General features: G+C 50.8%; 1 protein-coding gene across 4 annotated transcripts in view; it reads left to right on the forward strand.

The window, feature by feature from the left end:
* WWC1 (WW and C2 domain containing 1) overlaps positions 1-13,305 on the forward strand; it is a 176,518-nt gene that overhangs the window by 74,224 nt on the left and 88,989 nt on the right. For all 4 annotated transcript variants that reach the window (XM_070075804.1, XM_070075805.1, XM_008255374.4 and 1 more), the window contains one exon: positions 6,491-6,600. In XM_070075804.1, the coding sequence (XP_069931905.1) occupies positions 6,491-6,600 (110 nt within the window). The remainder of the gene's footprint in view (positions 1-6,490; positions 6,601-13,305) is intronic.

Consider the following 13,305-nt stretch of genomic DNA (forward strand, 5'->3'; position numbering starts at 1 on the left):
CTTTCTGTTCTGCAAACTCACCAACATCATCCCACCCAGGAGCCTGTGCACTTGCTCTTCCCATTGCCCTTTCTCCACATCGCCCCAGGGCTGGCCACCCCCCCAACCTGCCTGCCAGACTCCCTTCAAAGGTCGCCTCCTCATAGAGACTTCCCTGGACCCCCCATACCTCTTGGTGTTTGATCCTCATGCCCTTTTGGGTTGCCTGAGTGTGGAAGGGCACTGCCCTATCTTTGCACCCCTCTGGTTGGGGCTCACAGGTGTGCTGTGAGCTTCACCCCATGCTTACCTCACCTAACTTGTGAGCTGGTTCTTTGCTACCTTCCGTAGATGTGTTGGTTGGATGGATAAAAGTATTTGCCCCCAAATGAATTAAAGGAGGGAAGGAGGGACTCTAAACCTGGCTCCTTCTTCCTGCCGCTCCTGGCCTTCCAGGTGCAAGCAATGTGGGGACTGCTCAGAAGTGGCGAGGGGGTGGGTGTGCTATCAGGAGTTGTGCAATCTCAGCTATGGGAACTATGCATGTAAAACAGCCCGGGGCAGGAAGAACCAGCCTGGCCGGGAGGAGAGGTTCCGCTGAAAGTTTGGACAGTTCTTGGCTCCCAGTCTGGAGGGCTCTTTAGAAAGTGATCCTGCCCAGCCAGCCCAAGGAGGGAGGGCGTCGGGAGCCGGCGTCCTGCTGGATGGCAGGAAAGAGGTTCCTGTGGGAAGCACTGGGAACGTGAAAGATAGGCCCCAAGAGAATCGCCACCCAGCGTTAGACTTGGCAGAAGGCTTTCCGCTCCTCCTCCGAGCTGCCGCCTTGGAAAAGACACTGTCTGAATACTGAATGCCCGGTCTGGCCGTGCATCTCGTCCTACAGGAAAGCAGTAGCTGCCTGGTAGTTGTCCCCAGGGAACGCCAAAGATGCCAGCTCCCAGGATTATATTTCGCTTTCACCGACAGGTGCACCTGTGTGTGCCTTGTCAAGTGCTCCTGGCAGAACTCACCTGTCTCCAAGGTGACACATCCGGGCCATTTGTCCAGGAGTAGGAGTGCCTGTTGTGAAACCTTGTGGAAGGTCTGTGCTGCTTCAGAGATTTGTAATTAAGAAGAGGCAGAACTAGTTTTTGATGGGAGCCCTTCCTTCCCTCCCCTTCGCCCCTCCAGGCTCTGGGTCATTTGATTTCACGATGGGGCTTTGCAGCAACCCCGGACACAGAAGCTGGAGCAGGGACCGTGCCCTGTACCCCCTGCCCCTGGCTGCGTGGGGGTGACTTGCTTCATTGGAGGATGCGGGGGCTGGGAGCTCCAGGCAGGCCCCCAAGTCCTGGCCACATCTGAATGGGGACATCTCTTCCCAGCTTACATTCTTGGCGTTTGCCCAGGGTGAAACGTTGCAGGCCAGAAAAGCACCCAGAATTTCCAGGGGGGCCTGGATTAAACAGACACTTTCTCTCTCCATGGCAGGAAGTGGGTGTGTGCAGCAGTATGCATATGCATGCATGTGTGTGCGCATGTGTGTGTGTGTGTGTGCGTGCACGTGTTTAAAGCCCTGTGCAGCTGAGAACACTTCTCTTCATCCTGCTTCTCTCTGAATGACATGTCTCCCCACACTGAATAATTCATCTCCTTCTTGGCATTTGTTCCAGAGAGAATCTTGCTGTCCAGATTTCTTGCAAGTTGCATAGTTCTTTCCCCTGGATGCTTTCCCTTTTCCCATGGAAAAGCTCTGTAACTCAGGGTATCAGCCCTCTGGCTTTGCCCCATGATTGCACCAAAGGAGAACCTGAACATTAAACCCAAAGTCTTCTTTCTCCTCTTTCCCTCTCCTTCCAACTTTGAGTGCTTACATTCCGTTGTCTCTGTCGGGCATAGAGAACTTCTATCCTCTGGTTTACTCCCCAAATGGCTGCAATGACCAGAGCTGGGCTAGGCTGAAATCAGGAACCATAAACTCCATCTTGGTCTCCCAAGTCAGGTGGTAGGGGCCCAAATACTCAGGCCATCTTCTGCTCTCGCAGGTGCATTAGCAGGGAGCTGAATTGGAAGCAGAACAGCTTGGAACCAGTGCTCTGATAAGGGATAACAGCACGGCTGGCAGTAGGTTAACCAGCTGTGCCACAATGCAGGCCTCTCCAGCTTTCTAATGCACACCTTGAGGGTAGCAAGTGATGGTTCAACTCCCCCTTGTGGGAGACTCAAATTGAGTTCTGGGCTGCTGGCTTCTGCCTTGCCCAGCCCTGGCTGTATTGCAGGCATCTGGGGAGTAAGCCAGCAGATGGGAGATCCCTCTGCCTTTCAAACAAACTATTACTATTTTTGAACATGTAAGGCTGGACAAATGATACATCTGTGGTTTGTCCGTTCTGTCCCTCCTTCCATGGCCAGCCCACATCCAAGAGCTCAGTGGAGCACCTGTATTCATGATTTAGAAACGCATCATTGCCTTTTTGTTAAGCAGCCGTGGATATGCCATGCTTGCTGAGTATCTTTGCACTGAGGTGTAGATGACCGAAGGGTCCACATATCCTCACTCCCTGTACCTTCGCCTGCTTTCTGATGTCCCCTCTGGTCATCCTCTGCCCCTCCATTCTGCTTTCCTGTGGGTTCTGACTTGCTTTGAGACAAGACTCACTTGATCTTAATAATTTTTTTAAAAAAAATTTTAAAGAAATTATTTGTGTGGCTGGTGCCACGGCTCACTAGGCTAATCCTCCCCGCCTGTGGCACTGGCACTCCAGGTTCTAGTCCCGGTAGGGACGCTGGATTTCAGTCCAGCTCTCTACTGTGGCCCAGAAAGGCAGTGGAGGATGGCCCGAGTGCTTGGGCCCTGCACCTGCATGGGAGACCAGGAGGAAGCACCTGGCTCCTGGCTTCGGATCAGCACAGCACGCTGGCCGTAGCAGCCATTTGGGGGGTGAACCAGTGGAAGGAAGACCTTTCTCCTCTCTGTCTCCCTCACTGTCTAACTCTGCCTGTCAAAAAGAAGAAATTATTTGTGAGGCAGAGAAAGAGAGGTAGAAAGAAAGACATATAGACAGGGGGGAAGAGAGAGGGTGCCTATCTATCGCTTCACTCCCCCAGATACCTACAACCTCCTGGACTGGGCCAAACTGAAGCTTGGAGTCAGGAATTCAATCTAGGTCTGCCACGTGGGTGGCCGGGGCCTGAGTGTTTGAGCCCTCACTGCTGCCTCCTAGGATCTGCATTAGCAGGGAGCTGGAGTAAGGAACATTGCTCACTGCAGTTTTTTTCCTGTTTCTCTGTATTATTCACCTGTTCCACATAGATTTTTGTGCTCCAGTTGTGCTGGACCCAGGGTGCTATTGCTTGGGTGCTACAGAATGAAATCATTGCATTTGACCAAATTGATTAGAACCCTGGAGTTCCTCCCCAGGGAGGGATTTCAGAAGCCGAGGAGCTGTACAGCAGGCTCAGGGGTGCATTTTTCAGCTTGCTGCGTACAGTCAGATTCCAGTGGCAGGAGGGGCTTCTCCGGGCAGGGAGCAGTGAGGGGCCAGAGAGAGGACTTCCTGGGGGCCCGGCTGTTCTGTCCTTTCCCTCACGGAGTTGCCTCTCCTCCCTCTCCTAGAGGAGCTCACCCTCGGGGAGAGCCCTGAGTGTTTTCTTCGAGACCCCTTCAGAGCGTGTGGGACGGGAGCAGTTGACTGAGGTTGGGTCCATGGTCTCTGGGCTTCATCCCCAAGAAGGAAGACGGAAGCAGCACCGCCCAGAGAAGTCTCAGCTGGGCAGGCGGCCTTGTGTTCTGAAGTCTGGGCAGGAGTGGGGGAGGGGCAGGCCAAAGCTGCTCTCTGCCGACTGTCTGGAGCCCTTGCTGTGCACCAAGGGTGTTCTGGGCCAAGGGAAGTCCCCGTCCCTGTCGCCTTTCTCTTCCTCATCTCCCTTCCTTTTATTCCAGGGTGGTGGCTTGTGATTTTCCATGGGGCTTAAGAAATGGGTTAAAATAGCCAGTGTTGTTGCTTCTGATTTGGCTGCCTGGGAAGGCACCTGGGAAGGCATTAGAAGATGGCCAAGGACTTGGGCCTCTGTCACCTTTGGGGGAGACCCAGATGGAGTTCCAGCATCCTTGCATCAGCCTGGCCCAGTCCCAGCCATTGAGGCCATTTGGGGAGTGAACCAGTGCATGGAAGATCTCTTCTCTCTCTCTCTTTCTCCTTTTCTCTTTCTCATTTTGCTTTTCAGATAGGTAGATTTTTTTTTTTTTTTAAATGACACAGATTGAACATGTCAGCTGTGAGAGGACCCTTGTGGCTGGCAGCAGGGGCCCTGGAGAAAGGCTCCCTTGTTGAAATACCAGTGTGGTCACCGACCTTGACATTGAGAATGTTACTTAGTTTTCTTTAACCTTGATTTGCTCATCTGATAAGTGGTGATAGAACACCTAGTGTAGTTATATTTTTATTTTATTTTATTATTTGGAAGACAGATGGATTGAGAGAGAGATACATACAGGTAGAGATCTTACATCCACTGATTGACTCCCCAGATGTCTCCAGGCTGAAACTAGGAACTCAGAACTCAGTCTGGGTCTTCTGTGTAAGTGACAGAAACCCAGGTACTTAAGATGCACAAGTGCCCTGCTGCCTGTCAGCGTGTGCAGTGACAGGAAGCTGGATTTGGAAGCAGAGCTGGAACTTGAACCCGGGCTCTCACTGTGGAATGCTGGCATCCCAGGCGGTGTCTTAACTCTTGTGCCACATGTCCTTGTGCACATCAGCAAAGGTATTAAATGTACTTGCACACAGGACCTTTTTTAACCTACTCAATAATCTGGAGGGTTATTGTTATCCCCATTTAACAGATACAAATACTGAGATCAGAGACTTTAGGTTGCCTGACTCACACAGCTTTTGAACTATGCTTTTTTTTTTTAAAATTTAAAGATGTTATTTATTTGTTTGAAAGGCAGAGTTACAAAGAGAGGGAGAGACAGAAAGCTCTTCCATCCGCTGGTTCACTCCCCAGTGGCCACAGTGGCTGGAGCTGGGCCAGTCTAAAGCCAGGAGCCAGCAGCTTCTTCTGGGTCTCCCACATGGGTGCAGGGGCCCAAGGACTTGGGCCATCTTCCACTGCTTTCCCAGGCCATAGCAGAGAGCTGGATCAGGAGAGGAGCAGCTGGGACGTGAACCGGCGCCCATATGGGAAGCTGGTGCTGCAGGCGGAGGCTTAGGCCACTACACCACAGCATGTTAAATCCTCATTTGACATCTCCGTCTGTTGTAAATTGTACATCCCTGTAGGCTCATCCACATGGAGCCCCCTTTCTTCCGCAGTGCGACAGTGAGTTGTTAAGAGAAGCTCCCGGGCTGCCCCTTCTTTCCTGTAATGGATCCTTTCCACAGCCTTCCAGACTCTGATGCACATGCGCAGACCAGGTCCTGCCCAGCAGGGGGTTCCTCATCATAGCTCTTGTCCCTGTGCAATTTCTTTTAAGTTGGAGTTCTGGGTTTAAGAGGGAAGGCATTTGTATGGGATAAGGAAGAGAATAGTCCCCTGTGACCTGGAAGTGCAAGCCCCTGCTCTGAAATCCTACCCTCCAGCCCAGTCATCTCCCCCGACACGTCGTACCTCAGTCACCAGTCTGAAAGCAGACAGACAGAAGCCTTGTGGGCTTCCAGAATTGGGAGGGGAAAGGGAGAATGCTCGGGTGCACGTCTTAGTGAGAAGCTGCAATGGGGAGACACCTAATTGGCTGTCTGGGGGGCTGCTCCAGCTGAATTCTGTGTGCCTGCTCCCCGGCTCCCCATGCTCTGGCTGAACTTCATGACACGTGGTCTACGATACAGTTTTCCAGCCGTGACAAGCCCATGTTGGTGTAGCTGGGTGGTTTGTTGTATTTAGCCACTAAGACTTGCGGGTTCCCACTCTACTCCTCACAGGATGCAGACTTGCAGGGTAGTTACTGTTCCAAGATCAGTTTGGCCTGGATGGTGTCTGGACAGCAGCGGATGCAGGCATTTGGGAACGAACTCAAGAGGCAAATAAATACCGCTCAAGGGCCCCACTCACAGGGATGGAGCATCTGCTGTTCTTGACATTGCAGTCAGCCAGCTTTCCAGAGGGCAAGCGGGCATAACAAACATGACAGGCAGCCAGGGTGAAGATCGATGGGCTGGGCGGGAGAGCTGCAGGTGGAGGAGCCAGAGGGCTGCGGTCCCAGTCAAGAAGGCGAGACTCGGCCTTCGAGCCCGTTCCTGCAAACCCTTGTTTTGAGATGCCAGAACAGAGGCCCAGGGAAGGAGCGTGACTGGCTTGCTCAAGGGCCTGCCAGGTTGCTGGCAAAGTTGAGACAGGAACGCAGATTGCCTGCCTCCCTCCAGGTGCGTTTATCCTGAGGCTGTTGCAGCGTGAGTTCATCGTCCCAGGCACAGTGACGCTTCCCGAAATGTTGGACCCGCCCTGGGGAGCCCAAGCCCCGCGAAACAGCAGCAGGTTGCAGCTTTGGGGCAGTGGACTGATGGAGTCTGTTTCTCCTCTCCCTCTCCAGGTACACCAAGCCACTCACCTTTGCTGACTGCATCAGTGATGAGCTGCCACTAGGGTGGGAAGAGGCGTATGATCCACAGGTTGGAGATTACTTCATAGACCACAACACCAGTAAGTTCCTGGCGGGCCTTTCTTTCCTGGACACCCTCCCTGCCCCTCCCTCTACCTCCTGCCCACCCTGCTCCAAGTATGGAAGAACCACCAGCAGAGACCTACAGCCAGATTGTGTTTTTGTTCTATGTAGATTCAGTTAGAGATGCCGGTGGAGAGATAGATAGATAATGTAGTCTCGTGTAAAAATGACAGTTTACAAGGGTTTTTAATAGAGTCTAAAACTTCTCTCACAAGCCATATCCCCGGTTGTTAAAGATTGATTTATTTATTTGAAAGGTAGAGTTATAGAGAGAGATGGATAGCCAGAGAGAGAGAGAGAGAGAGATAGATAGATAGATATCTTCCATCCACTGGTTCATTCCCCAAATGGTCACAATGGCCGGAGCTGGGCCGCTCTGAAGGTAGGAGCCAGGAGCTTCTTCCACATTTCCTGCGTAGGTGCAGGGACCAAGCACTTGGGCTGTCTTCTGCTACTTTCCATTTCATTCATGAAATGTTAGCAGGGAGCTGGATTGGAAGTGGAGCAACCAGCACTCAAAACGGTGCCCATGTGGGATACCGACACCGCAGGTGGCAGCTTAACACATGCTACGCCATTTACTGGCCCTGCAGATATTCTTTTTTAAAACCTATGTAAGTTTATATGATGGCAGATTTTTTTTCACCCATAAAAGGTGGATATGTCATTGTCATTGCCAGATCATGTTAGAGTAGCCAGAGCACTGGGCAGCTCCAGCAGGGTGTATATATAGGTCTGTAGTGGATTGCATGAGAATATGTGTTCCTGGCCCATCATACTAAGAAAATCCCTCCCACCCCACCCCCACCCCGTGTCTGCGACCCGAGTATCCTGACCCAGTACGAAGTTTCCCAGTCTTTCTGTTGCTGGGAACAGTTGGTTGAAACCCAGGGAGTAATCCCCCAGCTGCCGAGGGTTGGTGTGTGTTTGGGCCCTACCCGTTGTGCACCTGCATGGCCAAGACTTTTCTGTCCTCTGAAATTCACTGCCAGACTTATCTGTGTGTACAGAGGAAAAGGATTTTTCTTCATCATTCCCAGCTTTCTCAGCTGTAGAATTCTCTGTATCCTTCCAGATAAGAAGAAAATGGAATGAAATGGGGGGTGAGTGTGGCTGTGTGTGAGAGCTGAGAATGGGGCACCTGTAGCCTTCGTTTCCTGAGCACAGACTTGGCCATGTGCCCTGCTGGTAATTGATAGACATTATCTCATTTAACCGTCCTTGCTGCCCTGTAGACTGTTAGGCTGATTATTCCTCTCTTGTAAATGGGATTTCAAGATAGTAATGGAGTGTGCTAAAACATGGCAGAGCTGGGATTTGAACTGGCGCTTGGGAGTAGAACTGTGCTCCTCTGTCCCTTTCTCTTCTGTGTTTCACTTACCGGTTGTTAACACATCCTTCCTGTGCAGCAGCTGTATCTCATTCGTCTGTCTGCTCCCAGGCCTCTGCCCGGGAAGGTGCATAGTAGGTGTGCACTTAACCTTTGCTGAATAGAAAAGGGCACACGTGCATGAATGCCTGCGTAGATGGGTGAGTGAACCGACTGCTGTTGGCACCGATGTGTAGATGAGTTTCTGAGAGACAGCTAATGGCATTAATTGCATTGTTGGGGGTAGCAAAGGTTTTTATTAGCACTTGTGATTGCGTCCTGGTTAATGAGAAGTAAATATGCCTAATTGAGTGTGTTTAAGGAATGAGGTTAATGCTTGGAGGGCTGCATGGGATACTGGGTTAAACACTGATGTACTGGAACCCTCATCAGTCTTTTCCTCTTTCTAATTGCTGAGTGCATCCCCCTCATTAAAACCTCATGGCAGGAGTGGGATTTTAAGGTGCTTTGGGAGTTGTGGGAGAAGCAGAAGGAAGGAAACAGGCTGTGGTAGAGAAAGTTCTTGAAGGAATGGCAGGAGAAGTGGGGTGATTAAATGGATACCCAATAGGAAGAATTCTGTCTGGCAGTTTTGCCAGCTGTCAGGCTACTGGAATGAAGGTGGGGTCCCTGGGAGGGAGACCTCCATCTTTAGGTGGAGTCATGGGTACAAATACAGAGTGAGTTTGAATATCAAGGCGCAAGCATTCAGAGCCATGGACTCAGACCAGTCCTATGTATATGTGTTGTTCATGGACTGAAATTCTTAAGAGTTACAGATACAATATAATCAAATAGCAATGTGCTCATCAATTCGCTGCCTACTGTTCGTTTGTTCACAAATAGTTATTGACCCTCTGTTCTGGGATGCATGCACGTGCAGAGCCTTGCCCTTGTAGAGATTTTGTTGTGGCAGTAGAAGAGATAGCAATACTAAGTAGATTCTGTATCGGGCTAAAACATTCTCCTTACTGTTGGAGAAATAAGCAGTGTGCGGGCTCAGGGTGGTAGGTGTGTGTGAGGACGGTGAGGGAAGGAGTGTAGTCGTGGTGGCCAGTGGCAGTGTTACGTAGCGTCTTTGGAGGAAGAAGCCTTTGTTGAGAAGACGGGATCTGAGTTAAGAGTTAGAGGAGGTAAAGGAGCATTTCTGGTGGAGAGGAGAGCCAGAGCAAAGCCTCCTAGGTGTGACTGCACTTAGCTTGCGGGAGACAGCAAGCAGGTGAGTATGCGTGCAGTGCCGTGAGGAAGGATGGGAGAGAGGGACGTCAGGCGGGAGAGCAGCAGAGCGTGGGCCTGTGAGGTGGGAGCCACTGGGGAGTCTTAGGAGAGTGATAGGAATTGACTTGTGCAGTAAAAGGGTCAGTCTAGGGGCTTGTGTTGTGGCGCGGCAGGTTAGGCTGCTGGCATCCCAGATAGATGCCGGTTCAGGGCCCAGCTGCTCCACTTCCTATCCAGCTCTCTGCTAACCTACCTGGGAAGGTAGTAGAGGACATCCTGGGTGCGTGGACCCCTGTATCCATGTAGAAAACCAGGAGGAAGTTCCTGATCTGGCTTGGGCCTGGCCCAGCTCCAGCTGTTAATGCCATTTGGGCAAATGAACCAGCAGATGGAAGATAGGAGTCAGGAGCTTCTTCGCGGTCTCCCATGTGGGTGCAGGGGCCCAAGCACTTGGGCCATCTTCCACTGCTTTCCCAGGCCATATCAGAGAGCTGGATCAGAAGAGGAGCAGCCAGGACACAAACCAGCACCCATATGGGATGTCAGTGTTGTAGGCAGATGCCTGAGCTACCATGCCACAGCACTGGCCCCAACCCTGCTTTTCAAATAAAATAAATCTTAAAAAATGATAAGGTCAGTCTGACTTACTAGGGCCAGGGCTGAAACAGGGCAGCCTGTGGGAGAGAAGTGTGACAGTGCAAGGGGCCCTAGACCAGAGCTAGAGCAGGGGAGGTGATGGGAAGTGGCCAGTTCTGGATGTGTCTTCAAGGGAGAGCCCGCAGGGTTGGGTGTGAAAGGTAGAGGGAAGAATGACCCTCTTTGGGCTTGAACAGCTGAAAGGATGGCCTTGCTGTCACTGGGAGGCAACTGAGGGAGGAGTAGGTTTGGGAAGGAAGAACAAGGGTTCATTTGCGCACATCAAGCCTTGCATGCCTGTTAGACATGTGAGAGAAGATGCTGCTCATCAGCTTGCTGTAGGAACCTGGAGTTTGGAAAAGAGGTTGAGGCTGAGGATACACATTTGAGAGTTGTTTGGGTGTAGTTGGTGCTTAAGGACATGAAGTTGGGTGAAACTTAACAGAGGCACAGGAGAGGACCAGGGGTCCTCGGACAGTAAGATGGTAGGAAGGAGTCGAAAACCAGCCATGGTTCTGTGAAGGAGTGATCAGAAAAATTGGAGGAAACCCAGAGTGTCTTGGAGCCATATGAAGCAAGCAAATCAAGGAGAGGGTCATTAACTATGTCAGATGCTTCTGTTAGATCAAGGACAAAGAGAGCCACGAGTTGACCAATAGATTTAGCAGCCTGGGTGATGCTGGTGACCCTGACTTTGGAGGGCAACTTTGAATAGCATTGTGGCCCTCCCCCCCCCCCCCAAAAAAAAAAGCTTGCCTAGAGTGTGTCTGAGAGAAAGTAGGGGGAGGAATTGGAAACAGCAAATGTGGAAAACCCTTTCTAAAACTCAACCCATGTTCATGATTTTATATGTCAACATACAGTGTCTCCACTGACCATCTGCACACAGTGATGACCAACACACTGTGGCCAGCTGGTTCTAATCTGATTGTGTGTTCTGCTCTTTCCTCTTTTTGCTGTATCATGACTCTGTGAGGACAGCTACACAGTCTTCTATTTTTACTGCATCACAAAAATGAATCACTGCATGTACCCCTACTGTCGACCTTTTGGGAGATTTCCATTTGTTGTGATTATACACAAATGGCAGTGGAGAGAAGATCTTTCTACATGTTCGGTATTTCCCTCTGTGATGATTTCCTGAAAATGGATTTCTAAGTGGGGTCAGCCCTCCACGTCTCTGGGTGCTCCATCTGTGTACTCAACCAACTATGGAGCACAAATAATTGAAAAACAAAACTGCGTCTGTGCTGAAGCAGGTACAGACTTTTTGTTCTTGTCATTATCTCCGAAACAATACCGTATAACTACTGTTTACATAGCAGTTTTTACCTTGTAGTAGGCATTCTGAGTAATCGGGAAGTGGTTTAAAGTGTGCAGGAGGACATGCCTAGGTTCTGTGCAAACACTACACCATTTTTGTATAAAATACTTGCACACCTGCAGATTTTGTTACCTGCCAGGAGTACTAGAATCAGTCCCTCCAAATAATGAGAAGTGACTGAATGGGATTAAAAAGTCTGAGGCTATAAACACTTGAAAGACATCTAGGGGCAGGCACTGTGGCACAGCAGGTTCAGCTGCTGTCTGCAATGCTGGCATCCCAAATGGGCACTGTTCCCTCCCTCCTTCCCTCCCTTCCTTCTTCCTTTCATGTATTTATTTGAAAGTCAGAGTTACACAGAGAGAGGAGAGGCAAAGAGTGAGGTCTTCCATCCTATGGTTTACTCCCCAATTGGCCGCAACAACCGGAGCTGCGCCAATCCAAAGCCAAGAGTCTGGAGCCTCTTCCGGGTCTCCCATGCAGGTGCAGGGAGGACTTGGGCCATCTTCTACTGCTTTCCCAGGCCATAGCATAGAGCTGGATCAGAAGTGGAGCAGCCGGGTCTTGAATCGGCGCCCTTATGGATGCTGGCGCTTCAGGCCAGGGCGTTAACCCGCTGCGCCACAGTGCCGGCCGCCTGCTTCACTTCTATGCAGCTCCTTGCTGATGTGCCTTGGAGAGTAGCAGAGGATGACCTGGATGCTTGGGCTCCTGCACTGATGTGAGAGACTTGGAAGAAGCTCCTGGCTCCTGGCTTTGGCCTAGCCCAGTCCCAGCCATTGTGGCTATTTGAGGAGTGAACCAATAGATGGAAGATCTCTCTCTCTCCGACTCTCTCTCTCTCTCTCTCTCTCTCTCTCTCTCTCTTTTCTCTGTAACTGTGACTTTCAAATAAATAAATCTTTTTTTTTTTTTAAAGACTCTGGCACATATTCCTAAGTTGATGAGTTTTTCTAAAAGATTGTCTATTTGTCTATCTGTATTGCCACAAGGGGTGAGGGTACTGTTTTCCTCCTGTCTGCATCACATAGGGCTATGTTCCTATCTCTTGATTTTTGACGTTTCTCATAGGTCTGAACTGTGAGGTCATTGGTCTGCATTTGCGTTGCTTTGCATAGTGGAATGTTCTCCAAATCCTTGTGTTTTGAAGACAGGCACTTTCATTGTTGCTGCTGTCGCTAAAGCTCTTGGAGGACCCAGTCTGCTTGGCCATGTGGGTGTATGTGTAGTGTAGGCAGCTGGTGGCTGGCTCTGATAGAAAAGAAGTTTGATGTGTAGAGAGCTCCCGAGTGTGTGACCCGATGTGCATGTGGACAGTGTGTGTTGGGGAGGGTTTGGGGCCTGGGGTAGAGGGAGGATGTCACTGGGCTCCCTGGTGGCTGCACTCAGTCAGCTGACAGTAGGTTGGAAACAGTTGCCTTCTGGGGAGAGGAGAGTGAGGAAGAAAGGAATGCAGAATTTTTTTTTTTTTTTTTTTTTTTTTGACAGGCAGAGTTAGACAGTGAGAGAGACAGAGAGGAGAAAGGTCTTCCTTTTCCATTGGTTCACCCCCCAAATGGCCGCTGCGGGCCGGTGCACTGCACCAATCCGAAGCCAGGAGCCAGGTGCTTCCTCCTGGTCTCTCATGCAGGTGCAGGGCCCAAGCACTTGGGCCATCCTCCACTGCACTCCCGGGCCACAGCAGAGAGCTGGACTGGAAGAGGAGCAACCGGGACAGAATCCAGCGCCCCAACTGGGACTAGAACCCGGGGTGCTGGCGCTCCAGGCGGAGGATTAGCCAAGTGAGCCGCGGCGCTGGCCAGAATGATGTTTTCTCTAGCAGAGTTGGTCGTATGCAGAATTATTAAGCAGTGTGCATGTATATTGTTAAGAAAAGCAAGAGCTACAGCATCGTTGGCTGAGATGATGTGCAGGGTCTGCCCTGGTATACAGTTATTTGGTGACAGAGATGGGAGGGAGAGTGGTGGCCGCAGGGGCCCCTCAGAGCATGACCAGTTCGAAACTAACGCAATCCTTTAAAAAAAGAAAAACAGAAATAAAGGATGAAGCTTCTTCAAACTCTACCCAGCTCCCTGCCCCTTAGCCTCATCCCAGGGGCTACCTAGGTTATCAGTTAAGGTAGCTTCCTCTTGGTTC

Source organism: Oryctolagus cuniculus, chromosome 6 (genome assembly GCF_964237555.1).
Source record: "Oryctolagus cuniculus chromosome 6, mOryCun1.1, whole genome shotgun sequence".
Taxonomy (NCBI): Eukaryota; Metazoa; Chordata; class Mammalia; order Lagomorpha; family Leporidae; genus Oryctolagus; species Oryctolagus cuniculus.